We start from the raw sequence: 23,759 nt of genomic DNA, 5'->3' as shown, positions 1-23,759 counted from the left end.
CATAAGTCTTCACATGCTTGGAATAGGCATCCCCCTAACTCACCAACAGTTTTAAAGCCTTTCGGCTATCCTCAACCTGGTTTAGCCCATCTGCCAGAACACTTTATTGGGATGTGGCCACTGTGCACACTACAGATTCTTGGAGCCACAGGTGAGAGTGGAAGACAGGGGGACACCAAAAGTGGGTAAGCAGCCCTGGAAAGGCCTTGGCAAGACCCCTACCAGAGTTGCTAGTCCTCTCTAAACATGTATGTCTATAAGCAAGTCATGAAGTTCTCTAAAGCCGTTTTCTCATTTATAAAATGTGTATACCTTGTGTAGCAGCTACCTCAGAAGAGGACTGACAGGCTCAAATGGGATACTTTGTAAACCTGAAACCATTACATGCCATTTATTAGATTTCATTTCCACTATTATCAGGCTTGTGATTTCGTACTTTCTGAAGAAATTCCTCTACAAAAGAAGACTGTCACCTTCTCTGCAGTTTACAGTAGTATGAAGCTGACTGGGGCAGAAAGGTTGAGTAACTTACCCAATAGTCACATGGTATGTCAGAATTGGAACTTGAACCTAGATCTCCGATTTCAAGGTTGGCCCTTGATCCACTGGTAACTACATCCAAAGGGCTAAATCTGGCCTGCTACCTGTTTCTGCACGGCCTGTGAACTAAAAATGGTTTTTACATTTTATTAAAAACCATTCTTAGCCCATGGGCTGTACAAAAACAGGCTGTGGGCTATGGTTTGGTGATTCCTGCACTATACTATTCCGCCTCTCACATAAGCACATACGTATTGGTATAACTATATTATGTATGAGAACTAATTTTTAAAGTGATGATAGCTGGTTTGTTCATCCAGATATTAAAACATAAAATCAGACATTTATGTACAGCTTGTTGGATTATACAGAGTTAAGTGAGCAAAGGAATAGACCAGATTCCAGGAATAGATTAATATTATAAAAACTCAAGACATGACAAACCAGAATAGGGAGCCAAATCATTCTTTAATACAGCTGGTAAAACCGGATCACAGCATGAAGAATTAACTTGGAACCCTATTATAATAAATTCAAGGTAAGTCTGAGTTAAACAAAAACACATATATAATACGAGAAAAAAGAATTAACATTTTTATCAATTGTGAAGGGGAGATACAAAATGGAGCCTTAACAGTTGCCAAACAGCCTATCACTCTCTTATAATAAGAGTCTACAACATATCATAGAAATAACTGTTCATTAATCCCATGAATATTAACATTAACAAAGTAAAAAAATGGAGAGACAAATACTCAGTAGGAAACTACTTCTGTTAGACAAGAATGGCTGCCACTTTTATTTTCTGTGGCAGTTATCTATCAGTATATATATAATTTTCTTCTCTACATTGAGAGGAGTTACCTACAACAGTTGAGAAACTAAAATATATGCAAAACAAGCTTTACAGCATCTATCCTCAAATCTCCTTATAGTTGAATTGGTTCTTACCACAAAGCGATAGTAAGTTCTCATATTGGGAAGAAAAGAATGGAATAAATGTGGGAATTATAGGGGCTGAACCATTTAGTTCATTAATCCCAAAACTCTTCTACAACCAGTCTTCTCTCACCTATCACCTTCTACTTATTAGTGTGTAAGATTCTAGCAAAATAAACACCATTACAGAGAAATGGGATGAATTCAAACTACGCGACAGAAAAATGATGAAATGTAAATAGTCAAATTTCTGTATTAACAATCTATATTGTCCTCAACCCAAAGGATGGAATGTGAGCCATTTACCAATGTTGGCACAATAGCGAATTTGCAAGCAGGAGCCTCTTATTTCTCCAGGAGTGATTCTAGCTGTTCCTGCAAGGAACTGAGCTGTTGTTTCTCTCGTTCTTCCTGCTGTTTGAGCTCAACCAGCACAGCCTGAAGACGAGTCTTGAGTGCCAGATTTTCTACTTTGATGATAAGGTCTTCCTGTCTTTTTGCTCTCCCTTGAGTTTCTTGAAGTTTACCTTTCATTATATCAATCTGCTTCTGAATTCCCACAACCATCTCGTTTTCTTGGCGCTGTTCATCAGATTCATCAAGCTTGTCTTGTAGTTGCCTCTCTAGGTCTTCCTCAGTGTCAAGGATGTTTATATCTTCATCATCATGAGGATCTCTCTCATCTTCCTCTTCACTACTGCTGCTAATATCATTAAATATCTCCCGAAGCTCATCATGTTCTGAAGATCCATGGCCCTGCTTATGACCACTCATTCCTGGAGAGGAAATATCTAGGCCTGCTAGGGAAACCTGGTTGTCTGCTTCCTTTGTTTCATCTTCTGCAATCACCTCCCATCGGGCACTGACAGCCTCTGCATCTGTACTGAGAAGCCTCTTTACTTCTTTTTCCACATCTGGCGATTCAATGTACTTCTTCTTGGCTGTCTTACGGAATCTCCTCTTTCTGACGTTCTTTAGCGGTAGAGTAATACCATGGTTCCAGATGAATTTCCTCTCCCTGTCCTTATCTTTTTTCTTACTTGCTTTTGGATCAGTACTGGCAACTGGTTCTTCTGGAGGTGGGTAAAGATCTCCATCCTCACTGCACACAAGCATCTGGCAGATATCTGCTGTCTTGTAAAAGGTTTTTTTATCTATAGTTTTCAAGGATTCAGTAACGCAGGGCAGGTCTACCACCTTCGCAGCTAAAGGGGCTCGGTCTACCCGGACAATTCCATGACGTCCATCTGCATGCAATTCAATGGTCAATTTATCTTTCAGATTGACACTTCCAGACTGTATTGCCCTTCTCACAGTGGAAGCATAATCTGGAGGTAGACGTAATATGAACTGGCTTTCCAACTCATGGGGAGCATCTTCTTTGTTCTTGCTCATCTTCTGTTTTGTAACAGTCATTTCCTCTCACCTTGCTTCACCGTAAACAACTGTATCATTCAAAATCTAAAAATAAAGGGAAAAAAAATCATGTAAAATACAACTTATGAGAAATTTTTTAAAAAAACATTATAGCTTGGCCAAGATGGCAGCTGGAAAGCAGGGACTTGCGTGAACTCCCTGCCAGGTACCTCCAAAAACCTATAAAAAATGGCTCTGAACAAATTCTAGAACTGCAGAACCCACAAAATAGCAGAGGGAAGCAGGGCTCCAGCCCAGGACAGCCTGGATGGTCGCTGGATGAGGTCTATCATGCACGGAGTGGAGGGGAACAGAGCCCAGCAAGGGCGGCAGCAGGAACAACCAGACCAGGAGCCAGGCAGAACAGGCCCTAGCGCCCTGAATCAGTGAGCTGTGGCAGTTACCAGACTTCTCAATCCACAAACACCAAAGAAAACAGAGAAGGTTAGTGGGAAAAGCTGCAGGGGACAGAGTGAAAAGAGTTCACAGTTCAGCCACCACACCGGGGCAGCAGGGGTGGTGCAGCTACAGAACTACAGCTGCAGCTGCTTCTGGCCCCAGGCCCACCTGGTGGGAGTAATTAAGTGGCAGATCAGAGCAGGAACGCAGAGCCTGCTTAAGATCTGAGTCAGGCCCGGGTTGGCGGTTCTTGGGGGAGAAGGAGTGCTGGTGTGGCAGAGCTGGCTGTATAGAAACAGCTCTGAAATCAACGGCGCATCCCCTCAAGCTTGGAACAAAGTACTCTTTACTCTGCAAGCAGTCATACCCTGCTGAAAAACTGAAGGGTCAAGTAAGTTGGCTGGGAACATGGCCAGGCAGCAAAACGCACTCAGGTTCAGTCTCAGACTTTGGAATCTTTCTTTGGTGACAAAAAAGACCAAAACATACAGCCAGAAGAAGTCAACAAAGTCAAAGAGCCTACATCAAAAGCCTTCAAGAAAAACATGAACTGGTCTCAGGCCATGGAAGAGCTCAAATAGGAGTTGGAAAAGCAAGTTAGAGAAGTAGAGGAAAAATTGGGAAGAGAAATGAGAACGATGCAGGAAAACCATGAAAAACAAGTCAATGACTTGCTAAAAGAGACCCAAAAAAAAATTGAAGAAAACAATACCTTAAAAAATAGACTAACGCAAATGGCAAAAGAGCTCCAAAAAGCCAATGAGGAGAAGAATGCCTTGAAAGGTAGAATTACCCAAATGAAAAAGGTTGTCCAAAAGACGATGAAGAAAATACTACCTTAAAAATTAGATTGGAGCAAGTGGAAGCTAGTGACTTTATGAGAAATCAAGATATGATAAAACAGAACCAAAGGAATGAACAAATGGAAGGCAATGTGAAATATCTCACTGGAAAAACCACTGACCTGGAGAATAGGTCCAGGAGAGATAATTTAAAAATGATTGGACTACCTGAAAGCCACGATCAAAAAAAGAGCCTAGATATCATCTTTCAAGAAATTATCAAGGAGAACTGCCCTGATATTCTAGAGCCAGAAGGCAAAACAGAAATTGAAAGAATCCATAGATCACTTCCTGAAAAAGATCCCAAAAAGAAAACTCCTAGGAATATTGTCACCAAATTCCAGAGCTCCCAGGTCAAGGAGAAAATACTGCAAGCAGCCAGAAAGAAACAATTTGAGTATTGTGGAAACACAATCAGGATAACACAGGATCTAGCAGCTTCCACATTAAGGGACCGAAGAGCTTGGAATATGATATTTCGGAGGTCAATGAAGCTAGGATTAAAACCAAGAATCACCTACCCAACAAAACTGAGTATCATGCTCCAAGGCAAAATATGGATTTTCAACAAAATAGAGGACTTTCAAGCTTTCTCAGTGAAAAGATCAGAGCTGAATAGAAAATCTGACTTTCAAACACAAGAATCAAGAGAAGCATGAAAAGGTAAACAAGAAAGAGAAACCATAAGGGACTTACTAAAGTTGAACTGTTTTGTTTACATTCCTACATGGAAAGATGATGTGTATGATTCATGAGACCTCAGTATCATAGTAGCTGAAAGGAATATGCACATGTATATATATATATATATATATATATATATATATATATATATATATATATATATGTGTGTGTGTGTGTGTGTGTGTGTATAGATATATATACATACACACACATATGTGTGTCTATGTATGTATATATGTAGGTATGTGTAAATATATATATATATATATATATATATATATAGACAGAGGGCACAGGGTGAGTTGAATATGAAGGGATAATATCTAAAAAAAATCAATTTAAGGGATAAGAGAGGAATACATTGAGAGAGGGAGAAAGGGAAAAACAGAATGGAGTAAATTATCTCGCATAAAAGTGGCAAGAAAAAGCAGTTCTGTAGGAAGGGAAGAGGAAGCAGGTGAGGAAGAATGAGTAAATCTTGCTCTCATTGGATTTGACCTGAGGATGGAATACCATACACACTCAATTGGGTATCTTACCCCACAGGAAAGGAGGAGGAAGAAGATAAAAAAGGGGGGACGATAGAAGGGAGGGCAGACATGGAGAGGAGGTAATCAAAAACAAACACTTTCAAAAAGGGACAGGGTCAAGGGAGAAAATTCAATAAAGGGGGGTAGGTTAGGAAGGAGCAAAACATAGTTAATCTTTCACAACATGAGTATTGTGGAAGGGATTTACATAATGATACACACGTGGCCTATGTTGAATTGCTTGCCTTCTTACGGAGGGTGAGCAGGGAGGGAAGAGGGGAGAGAATATGGAACTCAAAGTTTTAAAAACAGACGTTCGAAAACAACAAAAAAAAAGTTTTTGAATGCAACTAGTAAGATACACAGGCAATGGGGCATAGAAATTTATCTTGCCCTACAAGAGAAGAAGGGTAAGGGGGATGGGAGGGGAGTGGGGTGACAGAAGGGAGGGCTGACTGGAGAACGGGGTGACCAGAATACACGCCATCTTGGAGTGGGTAGGAGGATAGAAATGGGGAGAAAATTTGTAATTCAAACTCTTGTGAAAATCAATGCTGAAAACTAAATATAGTAAATAAATTAAAGAAAAAATAATTTAAAAAAAAACAAAAATGTTACAGCTTGAACACATTAGCAAATCAAACCCTTAAGCAATACTTTTGCTGTTAAGGTTTTGCCAGAACAATCCTAATTCAATACTTCCTAGTAGAACTTCTAAAGTATTTTCTCCAGTTTTACGCATTTTAGTTTTTATCAGACAGAAGCAATGAAACTTAAAAGAAAATAAGCATAAACTAATTACTCATGATCATCTTTGGTAAAAGGTGAGGCTTTAGATAATGAAAAGAAATTTATTTCTTTGGGAATTTAATTTAACAAGACCCTTTCCACAATGTCCAATAAAGGTCTGGTTTCGAAATATTTCAAACTAATGAACTGCATACATACATACATATGTACATATTGTAGTATACATGTATTATTTTTTTCAATCAGCACTCCTTCCGTGTGAGATTAAATGAGTACAAGTTCCCCTAACAGCAAAACTAGTGACAGACACAGAAATCTGTACCCTAGACTCTGGGTTTAGGGCCCAACCCACTCCTCTGGAATATTCTTAGGAGACAATGGAGGCTGCAGAGGAAAAACAAACACAAAAAAATCAACACAAACCTCTGTCACAAATCTTTACCACCTAACACGATGAAGATGAATGCCTGTCTCCCAATCTCTTCTCTTCCCCTAGCCCAGGATTTAAGGGAAGAGATGGAATTGCACAGAACGAGAGGTGGATTGTGATCTGCACTGGTGAAGGGTATATAATACCCTCACAAAGGATGTCACAGATCCACTGAAGTTCTGAAACATGTGAAGAGGACATTTCAGTAGGTAATGAATATAGTATTATATATATTTTAGTATATACATTTCACTTTTGCACAATGAAATGCAATAAACAAGAAAAGGAAAGGAATGGTATGGGAAAATATCTGTAATTAGCAGTTAATAAATGCTAGTGATGTAAGCTATACAAATAAAACATTTATACAAACACATAATATATTTCAAGTTATCTGTAATGTCATCAATGTGGGTACCGTCTGTACGGGTTGATTGTAAGCCCTATATCACTTAAGAGATGGTCTTTGAGGATTGCTATAGTCAAAAACTCAGGACCAGCTTTTTGAAACTTAGCTAGGTTGGTTCCCTGAACAATGCAGGACTGAATTTAAACACTTTTCCAGCTTGATACACTTTGCCAGAACTTATGTTACACTGGCACAGCTTTGGCAATGAAGCATCAGAGTAAAAATTTAAGGACATAAGTATATAGATCTATGTAAAATATAAATACATAATCTTATGGAAAATACAAACATATAAAGTACTACTTAAAAAATACATTTACCAACATACAGATTACATTTAATAGGCAAAGCAGCAATAGTATATAATAAAGACATTTCAGGATATCATCACACACAAAAATGTATCACTTACCTCACCGACAACTCAAGGAAAGCAAATTATTAGTATATATTAGATAGACAGCCTGATATAACAGGATGACTTGGAATCAAGATAGACCTAGATTCAAACTTCTAGACTTACCAGTTCTGTGGTGGACCCAGGCAAGTCACAACCTGGCTAAGTCTCTCTTTAGTGTCTTCACCTATAAAATACGGAAATACGTTGGGCACTTTGCGATCTTAAAATATTATGTAAATATCAGCTGTGGTCAGTATATTAGACCTGTAAAAGATAAACATGATAAAAATTTAGGGCAGTTGTATGGGAAAATAGTTATCTGTGTTCACTGTTGACCATAATAATTTTTACAAAGATACTCGGACCTGTGCTATTTTACAAAAATACTGCAGACCACACAACTGGAAACAACCTGACTTTCCAAGAGTATGGATAAACAACTCAATGAGATTACAGCATAGCTATTAGAAACAATGTGTGTAGATTAAGTTAATATATGAAAAGGTTCATACTAAAGGAAATAAAAAAAAATTTTCTTTTTTGTCTTTCAGTTTCAGGACCCTGCAGTGCCTAATCCATAGGAGATGCTTAGTAGATGCTCACTGAATAATTAAAACAAACTAGTACAAAATTATATACACATGTTATACGGAGTGTTCTGAGTGTCAAGGACACAGATGTATATATATTACAATGTTATATTAAAAGCCCGAGTTCTGGGTCTTGTGACCAAGTGATTTTTTTTTAAAAGGGAAAACAAACGTTTCCTCTAGCCTTCTGTGTTCAACTGAGACAATTTTTTTGAATAGTAAAAGACTGGCAAACCTCCACCTACAGCCAAGGCACTGACCGCCTTCCCTCCCCCTCCCCCTCCCCCAACCTCTTCCCAATTATGTGGGACAGTTTGTTCCAAGGCACAGATTCCATCCCAACTACTGATTGTAGATAACAGCAAACCAGTCAGTTCTAGTGGTTTTAAAAGTTACAATGTGCAAATGCCAAGATGAGGAGTCCAGGTCTTTTGGCTCCCAAGACCAGTCTCTTAACCACTACCCAGTGCTATCCCAAATCTTCACTGGCTTCCTATTACCTATACAATAAAACATAAACTACCCGGCGCGACGCTTAAAACTACTCCAATCTGGCTGACATCGATCCTTCAGGCTAACTTCATCTTATTCCCCTTCACATGCTTTACAGTCTGGCCAAAATGGCTTACAAACTCACTATTTTCTCCGTAGCCCCTTCAAAGTCAGAAATCAGGCTAAATAAAACGCATTCGACGGTAAACTACTTAAGGTCCTGGAACGTCTTGCTTCTTTTTGTACCCCCAATTCACAGCACAGTGCCTGGCACATATCAGGCTTAGTAATAGGCTCTTAGCTACGAATTGAGTGTATTTTTTTCATCAAGTCTCACTAAGCTTCCCTTCCAGGCGCACCTTTCATACTATATCCCTTTTTCCTTGTCTCTCTTTTTGGAGACAACCGTGACAGCAGTCAAAGACAGACAAGTAGCCTGTACAGTCAAAAGAACTAGGGTAATTTTTTTTAAGACCCGGATTCAAGTCCTAGCGTCGTCACATAGGAGCTGCGTCCTCTGTGCTGAGTAAAACAATCTTTCCAAGGCCGTTTCCTCAGAAACAAACCATTAACACGATCCACCTCCCGCGGCGTTCCCGCAAGGGCCAAGGGGAGAGGAAAATACTTAACACTATCTCAGGGGTCGAATGAGATGACGTCTCAGTGTCCCCTTTAAAAGAGCGGCCTCATTCCTCGGAGGAAGGACGCCAGTTTACCTCCGCAAAGATTAGAAGCTGCCGCAACGGTGAACTGTGGCGCAGCCCTGTCGCCTAAGCTCAGGTGGGCGTCGAGATCGTGGCGCATCTCCAACAGCCCAAAGAGCGCGAGAACAGTTCTGCGAGTCACGTGACACGGGGCCGCTCCTCGGGGAAAATCGAGGCCCCCACTCCCAACTCCACCACCGACCCTTAATGAGTCTCGTTCCACCCCCTCCCTCCCTGGGTACCTGTTTCCAGGCCTGTAAAATGAGGGCCCTTTTTACACGATGACGAAAGTGCTTTCCAGCTCCCTAAAATGGCTAACAACAAACGAGCAGGAGATACGAAGAACGCTAACGCTCCTCTTCGTCTCTAGATGTGAGGGTTCAGCAACCGGAAGTTAGGGGGGAGCGTGCGACTTGACATTGGCCTTATCTACTCACAACCCCTTCCGCAGGCAAGCGGCACGCTCCGCCTTCCTGAGCTCGGCGTCAGCACGTGACGCGACACCCAGTCCTAATGCATCTACCGACGATCGGCATTCTTAGAGGCCCTACAAACGCGAGATTCTCCTCTCGCCGGTGGATGGCCACAGAGAACGCCAGATCTCGCGATCCAAAGTGATTCCACCCAGCAGAGAGGCAGGGCTAGTTTTCACGCGCTGGCCAGACTCAAGCAGCCGATTGGAGAGCCGTAGAGCCTGGAGGAAGTGAAGAGGTGGGGATCCCCCTCTTTCCCCCCTTCCTCTCCCCCACCCCCATCCCCACTCCCGCATCAGGCCCCAGCCTGGCTACGAACACCAGCGAGTCCTAAATCGGAGCAATCTGCGCCTGCGCCCCCCGCCCGCCAGGCCGGCGGGCCCCCGGGGTTCCAGGTTCGAGCTTCTAGCTGTCCATGTCCGAGCGTTCCATGGGCTAGCGGCTTGAGCCACGATGACGGATTACAGCGAGGAGCAGCGCAACGAGCTGGAGGCTTTGGAGTCCATCTACCCGGACTCCTTCACAGGTGACTGCAATCAGAGGGGGGAGGGCAGCTGTTTGCTGGTCCCCCTGCTCCCGGCACAGCCCCCAGGCCAGCCCCGCACCGTGGAGGCGCCCCTCTCCCGTGCACGTTCCCTCTAGGGAACGCCGAACCTCGGCGCTGCCCGGGGCCCCGCGCGTAGAGGCAGCGCCGGGATCCTCACTCTTGGGCTCATCGGCCGGCCCTCCCTCCGCGTAGGGTGTCATAGCTTTTCGAGTTACCGGCCGAAAATCAGTCTTACCTAGGCCTCGCTCCTTCCCGCAGGCGCGTCCTGGGCCAGGCTTGGTCACTGAGGTCGCTGCGTCTCCTCCCTGGGTCCCTGGGCGGGGGCGTGGAAGGTGCCTGGCCTGTAACTAAGTTAGTGGCAGTTTAGTTTCCATGCGGTAATGAGCAGGTAACATCTGGCAGTTCTGCTTCTTTTTGACAGTAGAAATTGACGTAGAAAGAACAGGAGTTCTTAACCTGGAGCTTTTGAACTTTTTTACACCCACACATAACGCGTATATGTATGTGCGTGTATATGTATGTGTATGTAGATAAAATGTGTATCATGTAGACATACATAGATACAAGGGAATATATACGTTTATATAGACATACGTATATGCGTGTACTTATAGGTATGTATATTTGTGTGCGTGTATATACACATGTATGTAAAAATAATCCATGAGCCACAGATTGAGAACTTCTGCTTTTATATACATAAATATTTTTTGTTGTTATTTAGTGGTTTTTCAATTGTCTGACTCTTTATGACTCCTTTTGGGGTTTTCTTGGCAAAAATAATGGAGTGGTTTGCCATTTCCTTCTCCAGATCATTTTACAAATGAGGAAACTGAGAGAAACACGTTTAGTGACTTGCCGAGGCTCACACGGAAGTATCTGAAGCTGAATTTGAAATTAAGTCTCCCTCACTCCAGACCAAGCATTCTATCCTCTGTGCCACTAGCTGCCCATTCACATATAAACATATATATATATATATATACATATATGTATACGTGTGTGTGTATGTATGTATAATGCCTACTCAATACATCCGTATAGGTATATACCAGGTGTCCCAGTTTTAAGCTTTGTATGACTTTTGGGAGATTATATCCCATAACGGATTTGTAATCCTGTTTTTAATTTTAATTTTTTTATTTTACCCATTTAGAAACATTAATCTAAGAAGGGGTCCATAGACTTCACTTAACTGCCAAAGGTGTCCATGATACATGAAAAATAAGTTATGTTGGCATTTCAGCCAAATATTTATGAAGTACCATACGTGCCAGACACTGCTAATAGCTGAAGGTAAAAAATAGGGGGAAAGGAGTTCCTGCTTTCAGAGAGCTTACAATCAAATCAGGGTAGACATTAAGAAAAGAGATTTTTACATTACAGACATTTACAGACTAAGCCTACTTAAAAGGTTAAGAAACCTTGACTTACTGGAAATAGATACCAAATTTCACTTTTTGTTGGAGTGAAAGTGGTTACCTGAATGTTTTCATTCAGAAGTAAACCTCACTAGTCTCTATTTGGTTTAGGGCATAGAGACTTGAGTGAATTGGTATTGTGAATACAGTCTAGCTCTGGCCTAAAGGGGAGAGATCAGCTGCTGTGTGTAATTCATTCTCCAGCTGAGGTAACAAAACCACAGAGGTGTGAATTCCATAAGCTTTCCATAGTAACTTGTGAACCTGGGCAAGTCTCATTTATTAAATGGGGATGAAGAATGATCTATTCCACCCACCTCCTTATTTGACAAATAAGGGAACTTCAGGCTTAGAGATTAAATGACTTACACAAGGTCATAGTATCAGATTTAGAGCTGGAAGGGACCTTAAAGGCTATTTAATCCAACATCCACCCCCCACCCTTTTTTTCCAATAGCTACATTGTAGTTATTGTGAGGAACAAATCAGGTAATTTTAATAAAAAATGCTTTGTAAACCTTAAAATGACATCATATAAATGTTAGTTATTACCTGTGTGACCTGCCATTTACTAGTGGAGTGATCTTTGGCTATTCAGCCAACTTCAGGGTCTCAGTTTTGTCATCTATAAAGCGAGGAGGTTGTATTATATGGCCTTTAAGGTTCTTTTTAGCTCCAAATCTATGATCCTAAGACATTAAAACCCTTTGGGTTTCACTGTCTTTTTCTGTCAGGTTGGAGGTGGGGGGTGGGGGGTGGGGGTGGGGGATGGTATATGGTATATGGGTATGGACTAGATCACCTTACTCTCCCTGAGCCTGTGCCTTGCTTGAGGTCATACCAGAGAAGATAGTTAAAAAGAAGGTACAATCAAAAGACCGGAGTTCCAATACCACAACTGCTGTTTACTGTCTGTGTGGCTCAGATTAATTACTTGCTCTCTGATTCTCAATTTCCTGATTTCTAAAGTGAGTGGCTTGGAGTAGGTGACCTAGAAGGATCCCTTTCAGCTTTAAATCCTGTAATCCAAGTCTCTGAGCTCCCAGCTCTGTGCTCTTTCCCAGATACTGCTCTTCCTTAAGTAGTTAGAGAGGCTTCTTAACATTCACACTTTGTAAAGTAGCCCTTGACTGTGACTGAAAGTCTTGGAATTACTAGAGGATGTCATCAAGGCCTTTGGCCAAGGCCTCCTCTGAACCAGTGTAGTTTGAGCTATGAGAATATTCAGAGATGAGTAAAGTTGGAAAGTGTCTATACTGTGGAATTGACCTTCTCTTCAGCATGTATCCTAGGTTTGAACCACACTCCATTGTTTCTAGTTTATGGCATCAATATGTATGAATTTTCTTTTTGGGGGGGGGAGGGGACCAAAATCACAAACATGGACAGCTGTTGATTATGTTCTTAAGCATACAGTGAGGTGATTTTTGTAACTAAGAATTAGGATATGTTCCATATGTGAGTCAGCATAAAGAAAACTGGATTTGCCATTCTTTTTTCTCTCAGAAAAAAAGAGTGTGACTTATTTGTTAGTACCTCGTAAATGCCTATAGGTTGCAGTATTTAAAGTAGTAAAAATCATTAGTAGCAGTGGGGGATAAGTAGAGTTGATGCTGCTTTTTTTTTTTTTTTTACATTTTTATTTAAAATTTTGAGTTCCAAATTCTATCCCTCTTTCCCTCCCCCCTCCCTGAGATGATATGCCATCAGATATGTTATATCATGTAAAACATTTCCATGTTAGTCACTTTGTTTAATGACTCAAATAAAGGAAAAAAATGAATGAAAGTGAAAAATAGCATGCTTCAGTCTGCATTCACAAATGTCAGTTCTTTATCTGGAGGCAGATAGTATGCTTCATCACTGGTCCTTTGAGAGTCTCTTGGATCATTGTATTGCTGAGAATAGCTAAGTCATTCACAATTCTTTATCCAACAGCATTGTTGTTACCATGTACAGCGTTCTCCTGTTTCTGTTCACTTCACTGTGTAACAGTTCAACTAAGTCTTTCCAGGTTTTTCTGTAATCATCCTTCTTGTCATTTCTTATAGCACAATACTATTCCATTACAAGCATATACCACAGCTTGTTTAGCCATTCCCCAATTGATGGGCATCCCTTTAATTTCCAATTCTTAGCCACCACAGAAAGAGGTACTATAAATATTTTTGTACAAATAAGTCCTTTTCCCTTTTTTTTTTTCGAGATGTCTCTGGGATGTAGACCTAGCAGTGGTATTGCTGGATCAAAGGTATGCCCTTTGGCCATAGTTCCAAATTGCCCTCCAGAATAGTTGGATCAGTTCACAATTCTACCAACAATGTATTGGTGTCCCAGTTTTCCCACATCCCCTCCAACATTCACCATTTTCCTTTTTTGCCATATTAGCCATTCTGATAGGTATGAGGTGGTACCTCACAGTTGTTTTAACTTGCATTTCTCTGATCAATAGAGATTTAGAGCATTTTTTCATATGACTATGGATAGCTTTGATTTCTTTGTCTAAAAACTGCCAGTTCATATCCTTTGACCATTTATCAATTGGGGAATAACTTGTATTTTTATAAGTTTGACTCACTTCATTATATATTTGATAAATGAAGGCTTTATCAGAGATACTTGTTGCAAATTTTCCTGCCAGTTTTCTGCTTTCCTTATAATTTTGGTTGCATTGGTTTTGTTTGTGCAAAAACTTCTTAATTTTATATAATCAAAATTATCTGTTTTATATTTTGTAGTGCTCTCTATATCTTCCTTGGTCCTAGATTTCTTCCCCCATTCATAAATCTGATAGATCAACTATTCCATGCTCTTTTAATTTGCTTATGGTATCACCCTTTATGTGTAAATAACGTGCCCATTTTGACTTTATCTTGGTATATGGCGTGAGATTTTGGTCTGTACCTAGTTTCTGCCATACTATTTGCTATTTTTCCCAGCAGCTTTTGTCACATAATGAGTTTTTGTTCCAAAAGCTTAGATCTTTGGATTTATCATATACTAGATTACGATGGCCATTTACTGTAATGGAATTTGTACCTACTGACCCACCAGTATTTCTTGGTATTAGCTGTTTTGATAATTACCACTTTATAATAGTTTGAGATCTAGTTTGACTAGACCACCTCCTTTCACATTTTTTTTTCATTGATTACCTTGATATCCTTGAGCTCTCATTCTTCCAGATGAATTTTGTTATTATTTTTTCTAGCTCTATAAAATAATTTTTTTGATAGTTTGATTTGTATGGCACTAAGTAAATAGATAGAATTGTCATTTTTATTATATTGGCTCAGCCTACCCATTGTTTCAACAATCCAGCTAGCAATTGTTGTGGGGGTAAAAGACCAACACAAGCCCAACAACAAGAACGCTGCCAGCACTTTGCAAAAGCCCAGGTTCTTTTGATCTCCTTTACTAAGGAAAGCAACGTTAAGGGGTTAACAAGCTTATTTTAATCCAGCATACAAATATCACTCAGTTCCGGGGAAAAATCCAGCACCCTGAACTTTAGAGCAAAATACAAACAAAGTACAAACATCGACAAACAGACCTTGTCTGATTCAAATCCCAATATAGTTACCAGAGTTTAACAAAGTCTCAACGTCCGGGTTTATGAGCTGGAGGGCTCTTAGCTACAGCTGCCCGGAGTCTCCGCATCAGCGCGCCCACCACCAAGAGTGAGAGCCCTGCACAAATAGCTCTGTCTTCTCTTCTTATACCATTTCAGATGTCATCAAACATCATCTGAATTACCAGAACTTAGGCTCCTATGATTGGCTCTTGAGTTAGCACCTCCCCTTAGTACCCTGGGAGCTTCACACTCACATAGGTTTAGCACCTAATAGGGGTTTGGGCCTGGGACTTAGCACCTAGTAAGACTCAATGAAATACACTGAATTAATCAAAGGAAACAAAAGCCAAACTCTTCAAGGGCACTTGGTTGAACTGAGTGCTAAGAGCCCATTTTGCTTACCAACACACCCATGAGCGATTAATATTTTTCCAGTTGTTTGGATCTGACTTTATTTGTGTGAAAAGTGTTTTATAGTTGTGTTCAGAGAGTTTCTAGGTTTGTCTTACAAGTAGACTCACAAGTATTTTATATTGTCTACAGTTATTTTAAATGGAATTTCTCTTTCTGTCTCTAGCTGCTGGACTTTGTTGGTAATATGTAGAAATGTGGGTTTATTTAGTATCCTGCAAGTTTGCTAAAGTTGCTAATTTCTTTTTAAAATTTTATTTATTTTTTGATTTTCAGCATTTGCTTTTCTAAGATTTTGAGTTCTAATTCCCCCTTCCACTTCCCACTTTTGCATGCAATCTGATATAAGCTATATATGTATGATCTTATTAAACATTTAATTCCCTAGGATTTTCTAAGTATAACATATCAACCGCAAAGAGTGACAGTTTTGTTTCTTCATTGTCTATTCTAATTCCTTTTTATTACCTTATTGCTATAACTAACATTTCTCGTACAATATTAAATAATAGAGGTGATAATGGGCATCCTTGCTTCACCTAGATTTTATTGGGAAGGCTCCTAGCTTGTCCCCATTATGAATAATGCTTGCTGATGGTTTAAGCTCCATTTATTCCTATGCTCTGTAGTGTTTTTTAATAGGAATGGGTGTTGTATCTTGTCAAAGGCTTTTTCTCCATCCAGTGAGAGCATATTATTTCTCTTGTTTTGTTATTGATATGGTCAGTTATGCTGATAGTTGTCCAAATATTGAATCAGCCCTGCCTTCCTGGTATAAATGCCACCTGGTCATAGTGTATAATCCTTCTGATATATTGCTGTTATCTATCTGTTAGTATTTTATTTAAAATATTTGCATCAATATTCATTAGGGAAATTGGTCTATAATTTTCCTTCTCCTTTTTGGCCCTTATCAGCACCATATTTGTATCAATAAAAGGCATTTGGTAGGACTTCTTCACCTATTTTTCCAAATAGTTTACATAATATTAGGATTAATTGTTCTTTAAATATTTAGTAGAATTCACTTGTGAATCCATCAAGTCCTGGGGATTTTTTCTTAGGAAGTCCATTGATGGCTTGTTCAATTTCTTTTTCTAAGATTGGGTTATATAAGTATTTTATTTCTTCTGTTAATCTGGGTAATATTTTGTAGCTATTCATCCGTTTCATTTAGATTGTTAAATTTATTGGCATATAATTTGGCAAAATAGCTCCTAACAATTGTTATAATTTCCTCTTCATTGTTGGTGAATTCATCTCTTTCATTTTTGATACTAGCAATTTAGTTTTCTTATTTCCCTTTTTAAATCAAATGAACTAATAGTTTCTCTATTGTTTGTTTTTCATAAAACCAGCATCTAGTTTTTTTTATTAGTGCATTGGTTTTCTTTCAGTTTTATTAATCTCTCTTTTGATTTTTAGGATTTCCAATTTGGTGTTTAATTGGGGATTTTAAATTTATTCTTTTACTAGTTTTTTTAGTTGCATGACCAATTCATTGATCTGTTCTTTCTCTATTGATGTAAGCAATTAGAGATACAAATTTTCCACTAACTTTGGCCGTATCCCATAAATTTTGGTGTGTTGTCTTGTCATTTTCTTTAATGAAATTATCGATTGTTTCTACAATTTGTTCTTTAACCCACTTGTTTTTTAGGATTGGGTTAATTAATTTCCAATAAATTTTTAATCTCGCTTTCCATTGTCCATTAATGAATATAATTTTAATAGCTTTATGATCTGAAAAGGATGCATTTGCCACTTCTGCTTTTCTGCATTTGGTTGTGAGTTTTTTAATGTACTAATATGTGATCAGTTTTTGTGTAGGTGCCATGTACTGCTGCAAAAAAGGTATATTCCTTTCTATTTCCATTCTGTTTCCTACAGAGATCTGTCATATCTAACTTTTCCAGAATTTTATTTTTAACTTCTTTCTTGTTTATTTTTTGGTTAGATTTATCTAGTTCTGAGAATGGAAAGCTGAGGTCCCCATTAGTATAGTTTTATTATCTATTTCCTCCTATGATTCATTCAACTTCTTCAAAAATTTAGATGTTATACCAATTTGGCGCATGTGTGTTTAGTATTGATGTGACTTCATTGTCTATGGTACCTTTCAGCAAGATAGTTTCCTTCTTTATCTATTTTTGCTTTTGCTTTGAGATCATGATTGCTGCCCCTGCTTTCTCTCCTAGAGCTGAAGCATAATAGATTCTGCTGCAGCCTCTTACCTTTACCTTCTATCTCTCTGCTTCATATGTGTTTCTTATAAACAACGCCTGGTAGGATTCTGGTTTTTGATCCACTTGACTGGCCACTTCTGTTTTGTGGGAGAGTTCATCCCATTCACATTTATAGTTATGATAACTACTTGTGCATGCTATTTTTCCCTTGTTCCTCCCCTCCTTGCCTCCCATCCTTTCCCTCCTCTCAAGTGTTTTACTTCTGATCACCACCTTTCCTAACATACCCTCCCTTTTATCAGTCCCCCCACCCTGTTCTATTATCCCCATCCCTTTTTACTTCCTTATAGGGTAAGATAGATTTCTATATCCAACTGAATGTGTATGTTATTCCCTCCTTGAGCTAATTTTGATGAGAGTAAAGTTTAAACTTTGCCCCCCACCCCTATCTTCTCCTCCATTATAATAGTTCATGTCTCTTTTCTATGGGATAATTTACCCCATTTAATCTTCCCCCTCCTTCCAGTGCAATTTTCTTTCTCACCCCTTTATTTTGTTTTCTTGGGGTATCATCCCATCAAAGTCACCTTCTGTCCACATCCTCTGTCTACATATACTCCTAAGTGTTCTTGTAGTAATAAAGTTCTTAAGAGTTACAAATATTATCTTCCCATATAGAAATAGAAACAGTTTAACCTTATTGAATTTTATGTTTTTTCTTTCTTGTTTCTTTTTTTTTTTAATCTATATATGTTTTCCTTGAGTCTTGTATTTGGAGGTCGGATGTTTTTATTCAGCTCTGGTCTTTTAATTAGAAATGCTTGAAAGTCCTCCATTTTGTTAAATGACCATTTTCTCCCTGAAAGATTATATTCAGTTTTGCTTGGAAGGTGATTCTTGGTTGTAATCCTAACTCCTTTGCCTTCCAGTATATCATATTCCAAGCCCCACTCTGTGGTGCACACACACACACACACACACACACCCGGGGTTTTAATGTGAAAGCTGCCAAATCCTGTGTAATCCTGACTGTAACTCCATGATATTTGAATTGGGTATTTTGGGGGGGGGACAGGGTTAGGGGGGAGCTGCTTGCAATACTTTCTCCTTGATCTGTATTTGTCTATGATGTTCTTCGGAGTTTTCATTTGGGGATATCTTTCAGGTGATGTTCGTTGAATTCTTTCAATTTCTATTTTGCCCTCTGGTTCTAATATATCAGGGCAGTTTTCTTTGATAATTTCTTGGAAGATGTTGTCCAGGCCTTTTTTTCCGCCCCCCCTCATCTTGGCCTTCAGATAGCACAATAATTCTTTTATTGTCTCTCTTGAATCTATTTTCTATGTCATTTGTTTCTCCAATTAGAAATTTCATATTTTCTTCTTTTCTTACTTTTTTGATTTTGTTTTATTCTATCTTGATGTCTCATAGTCATTATTTTCCACACATTCAATTCTAATTTTTTTTTTTTTGCGAGGGGGATGGCAGGGCAATTGGGGTTAAGTGATTTGCCCAAGGTCACACAGCTAGTAAGTGTGTCAAGTGTCTGAGGCTGGATTTGAACTCAGGTCTTCCTGACTTCAGGGCCAGTGCTCTACTCACTATACCACCTAGTTTCCCCCTTCATTTCTAATTTTTAAGCAATTATTTTCTTCAGCAAGCTTCTGTACTTCATTTTCCATTTGGTCAATTCTATTTTTTAGGAAATTAGTTTCCTCAGTAAATTTTTCTACATCTTTTCACATACTATTGACTCTTTTCATGATCCTTTTGCATGACTCTCATTTCTTTTCCCACATTTTCTTCTACTTCTCTAAGTTGCTTTTTAAAATCCTTTTTTAGTTCTTCCAAGAATGCTTTTTGGGCCTGGGACCAAATTACCTTTTTCTTTAGGCTTCTCAAGTAGCCATTTTGACACTCTTGTCCTCTTCTAAGTTTATAGTTTATCACTATAGTAACTTTAACTCTTTTTTTTATTTTTAGCTCATTTTTTTCTGCCTTTTTTGTGAATTTTTTTTTTTTTAATGTGAAAGTTGACCTCTGGTCTTGCATTGTCCCAGGCTTTTTGTGCTGGGGTTCTGAGTCTTATTGCTGGCTTTCACTGGGCTTTGGGGCTTGACTGCTTGCTTTCTCTGGAGGGTAGGATTCCCTTCTAGCTTTTACTGGGGGATGACGTCTCCCTATTGGCCACCCCTGGGCGTGGGGTTCAGCTGCTGGCCTGATCCTGGGGTGGGGCCTTGCTGCTGTATTGCTTTGGTAACAGGGTCTCTCTGTTGGTAGGCCCCAGGGTGGAGCCTTGCTTTTGGCCAGCCCTGGCATGGGCCTTTACTACTGGTCAACAGTGGGTTTAAGGCCTAGCTGGTGGCTTTTACTGGGGGGGGAGAAGGGGTCCTTGCTGCACTGCACAGACTTGCCTAGGAGTGTGCTGGCTTGCAGGAAGCCAGGGCCTCCTTTGGTGGTGGTGGATTGCTCTAGGTTTGGAGCCTTCTTGCAGGCTCTCTGCTGTGAGGTTGACTGCTACTGTTGCTCTTGGACCTATAATCCCAGTGAGACAGAACTTTGTTGCCATGCCGTTTAAGCTCCTTCCCTGCTTCTAGACAGATTCTGATGCAGTTTTCTAGTTGTTTGAAGGGTAATTTGGGAGGGCTTCAGAAGGTTCCTTCCTTACTCTGTTATCTTCGTGGATACTGTGATTCTTAAGACCTTACTTTAATGTTTCTAATTCACAGTTAAACCCTTTGCTATTAGAAAAGGGAGACTAGGAGTTTTGAAGTAAAACGTGATTTGACTCTTTGAAAATTTATAGAATGGATACTTGTTATCCACTTCTTCTGTTTTTGTATCTGTGAATTGTTATTTTCATGCCAGTTTCAACGAGTACAAAGCTTTGCTGTCATCATTGTCCAGAGAAACACAAATTATAATTATTCTGATTTTACTTCAGTCATGAACTAGTATGTTGTAGATTTAGAGTCAAAAGTCTGTTGGCTACTGGGCAAGTTACCTTCACCACTCTGAGCCTAGTTAGTTGATCTCGGTGGTCTTTTCCAGATCTAAAATCCTGTGATCTGATGTTATTGTTTCTTTTAAAAGAATTTTTATTTATAGACCCAACTAGCTAAATTCAGAAGATACTTACCTAAATGCTGGCTACCACCAGGTGGTAAAGTTTGATTTTTTGGCACAGAACATTGTAAAAGGATCTACTAAGGTCTGTAAAGACTACAGTCTGCATTAATGAAGGGAGTACCCACATTGATAAAGTCAGTACTAAAAAAGTGGTGTTTAGTCATGTTGATGTGAAATGAAGTAGATACACTGAATTATTCCAAGTGATTTTAAGGTCCTTATCACAAAGCATTTATTAAGCTATAGCAAGACAAATTTCATTTGGATCTCAGAATCATTCTCCCAAATTAAGGAGCCAGATTTGTTTTTCAATTTTCAGTGAAACAGAATAGTGAAGAGGGGCTACATGGCATCAAAGGGAATTAGTTCCCAATCTCAGGTCAAGATCCAAATCAGGTTCACTAACAGTATCTCTAGACTCATAATCTTGGAGTTGGGAAGGGACTATAGTGACTGCTGAGCCCAGCTGTTTCCCCAAAAAATCCCCTACAACTTTTGACAGAAAAGTAGAATCGATCTTTTAGAGCAAGTACTAGGTACTTCTTGGACCTTAAAGGAAAGGGGTAGGTGAAAATCCTGGTGGCAAACCCCTGGGCAGAGGTAAAGGAGGTTTGATAACAGCTGGAAAGCCCTCGAGCTGGCCCCTGGTGATTTTGTATCAACGATTGTTGCTGTCCAGTGATTTGAACTTCTTTGTGAGATATTTTGATGTTAAAATGAGAAGGAAAATGGACAAGCCTCTGGGTCAGTAGTTTATTAGTGAGAATAAACAGCCTGAATGCTCCACTGAGATCAATGCCTCAGACATTAAAAGAACTAGAGGACAGTCTTCAGCATATTGGGAAAGTCCTCCATAGGTGATTTATGAAAAGATGAATCAGTCTCCCACAAGAAGGTTTTGAATGGTTGTAATTTGTACTGGCGAAGGATTACTTGTGGCAGTGAGATTATAAATTTGTCAAAGTAGGTAATTGTGAATACGTATAGTGAATGTCCACAGTGTACAGATAAGAAGTGCCATGATATTTAGTGCCCAATGTTGTTAAACCTTGAAATAAATACATTTTTCTGGCTTTGTGCCAGGTAGTTTTTTTATAAACTAAATAGCCACAGTCCTGTCTGTTAGCTACATCTGATATAGCTTCAATTGTCATCAATTCAGGATTTTGTTGCTTAAATATGATAGGGTCCTGACAAAGGAATAGCATCATGCTGATAAATTTTTCTGAGGCTGATCGTAACACATGCAGACTTTTAGCTCTTTGTTGGATGCTATGGCATCCCCCTCCCCAAATTATCTTCTAAAATATGAACTGGCTATTCTGATCTTATTTTCTTCTTCCCCCTCCCCAAATTATCTTCTAAAATATGAACTGGCTATTCTGATCTTATTTTCTTCTTCATGAGCAAAACATTGACCCTGGGAAGTGCAGTAGAATTCATTATAACATTTAGTTCAGGTTTGTATGTGATTTTGGTTTTCTTTTGGCCAGTAAAGCAACCTCAAGGCTCCAACAGTACATGCACTGCACAAAGTGCTACAATTAATCTCCACTCTCCAAGTGCACTTTTATGGGATATGACCATGAGAAAACAAGTTGTAGCCATCAAGAAGCATTCAGTCTGATAATGAAGACATGAAGTGTACACAAATAAATTCAAAGCAGAGTAGGTATGATGAGGAGGTGGGAAAATTACTTTCAGCAGGGGAGAGATGAAGTGGGAATCAGGGAAAGCTTCATAGAAAGAAGTGGCATTCAAGTTGGTTGAAAAAAAAGACTATTTAAAGGACGCTATGAGGAGGGGATTACTATAGGTGGAGTGGATGACCTATGCGAATGCATGGAGGTGAAAGAGTGGCAGCTGAGATTAAGGATTGTTGCTAGCCACTCAGTGTATTGATCTTATTGATTACGAACTCCTTGGTCCTTTGTGATGTTCTAAGATATTAGTGTGTAACATCAGTGTTGCTCCCCTCTTGATGGAAGGGGTTGGTTCAGCGTTTAGGTCATCAGCTCTAATTTGACCCCTTCAGGCACTCCTACAGTTGAGCACCTTTAACAACATCAGATAGAAATTCAAACATACACTGAGATTTGGTTTTCTCCTTTTTTGTGTGTTTCATTCTTCAATTTAAAATTACTGTCCCATTTATTTATGTTTTCTTAATATGAAATTATCTTAGTTCCTGGACACAGAAGTTAGGATATTTCATGGTCATATTTCCTGGGAATTACAGCCTTTTTGGGTATCTTCCTATTTACGAGCCATGCCAATCTTTGGCTCCACCTCGAATGGTATAGAGATAAGTTGCAGGTGATGGACATGGAATTTGCTACAAAGAAATTTTCTCCTAAAACCTCTCTTAATTTATGTTTCCAGTGGGAGTAGAGGATAGTGTTGGTGATTGGGGCGGCAGGGGTGCAGTGGGGGGAGGAGGGTTTTGGGTTAAAAGAGGGCTTTGAGGTTAATCTCTATGTTTAGCAAATGTACCTTCCTCAGCAAGAAGGGTTAACCTGTCAGATTAATATTCAGTGTTTGTGTTAATGACTCTCTAGGCACTATCCCAGTACAGAAATTAGATACGGCACTTCTTATTCATGAACAAATGGTTTCTGATTAATAAGGATATATTTTGAGCTATGTCAGTGATTTGTAGAACATCATTAAGACCTGGAAATGCTGAAGTTAAAAATTGAGTTGCTTAATTGTATGAAAACACTGTAAGGTGTTATGTATATTGACATTTCTTTTGGACTCGAGTAAGGAAATGTTGCATGCTTTCTTGTTTAAGAGCTTTGTTTAGTTTGCATTCTGTTGAAATCGAAATGCAGGATTATAGACAAATACAAACAAACTGTTATTATAGTTTATTCAAAAGAGACAAACATTC

The 23,759-nt window shown here is 39.3% G+C and overlaps 2 protein-coding genes across 6 annotated transcripts in view; one reads left to right on the top strand and one right to left on the bottom strand.

Annotated features, from left to right (window-relative positions):
- Window positions 1–988: 988 nt before the first annotated feature.
- Window positions 989–9,663, bottom strand: LOC118856261 (transcription initiation factor TFIID subunit 7-like). 5 transcript variants are annotated; one of them, XM_036766456.1, is made up of 3 exons: window positions 9,368–9,663; window positions 7,463–7,603; window positions 989–2,940 (listed from the first exon to the last, which is right to left on the bottom strand). In XM_036766456.1, the coding sequence occupies exon 3, from the start codon at window positions 2,893–2,895 to the stop codon at window positions 1,825–1,827; it is 1,071 nt and encodes a 356-aa protein (XP_036622351.1). In that variant the 5' UTR covers window positions 2,896–2,940; window positions 7,463–7,603; window positions 9,368–9,663; the 3' UTR covers window positions 989–1,824. The 5 variants fall into 5 exon arrangements, with proteins under 5 accessions (XP_036622351.1, XP_036622356.1, XP_036622352.1 ...); XM_036766461.1 differs by having other exon boundaries at window positions 7,463–7,523; XM_036766457.1 differs by lacking the exon at window positions 9,368–9,663 and adding an exon at window positions 9,052–9,244.
- Window positions 8,978–23,759, top strand: part of RWDD1 (RWD domain containing 1) — a 30,392-nt gene continuing 15,610 nt past the window's right edge. The window contains exon 1 of the mRNA XM_036766463.1: window positions 8,978–10,124. Within this exon, the coding sequence (XP_036622358.1) occupies window positions 10,052–10,124 (73 nt within the window). The 5' untranslated portion in view covers window positions 8,978–10,051. The remainder of the gene's footprint in view (window positions 10,125–23,759) is intronic.

This window comes from Trichosurus vulpecula, chromosome 7, assembly GCF_011100635.1.
Source record: "Trichosurus vulpecula isolate mTriVul1 chromosome 7, mTriVul1.pri, whole genome shotgun sequence".
Taxonomy (NCBI): Eukaryota; Metazoa; Chordata; class Mammalia; order Diprotodontia; family Phalangeridae; genus Trichosurus; species Trichosurus vulpecula.
Note: the sequence above shows the minus strand (reverse complement) of the source record. Positions and strands in the feature narration are given on the sequence as shown.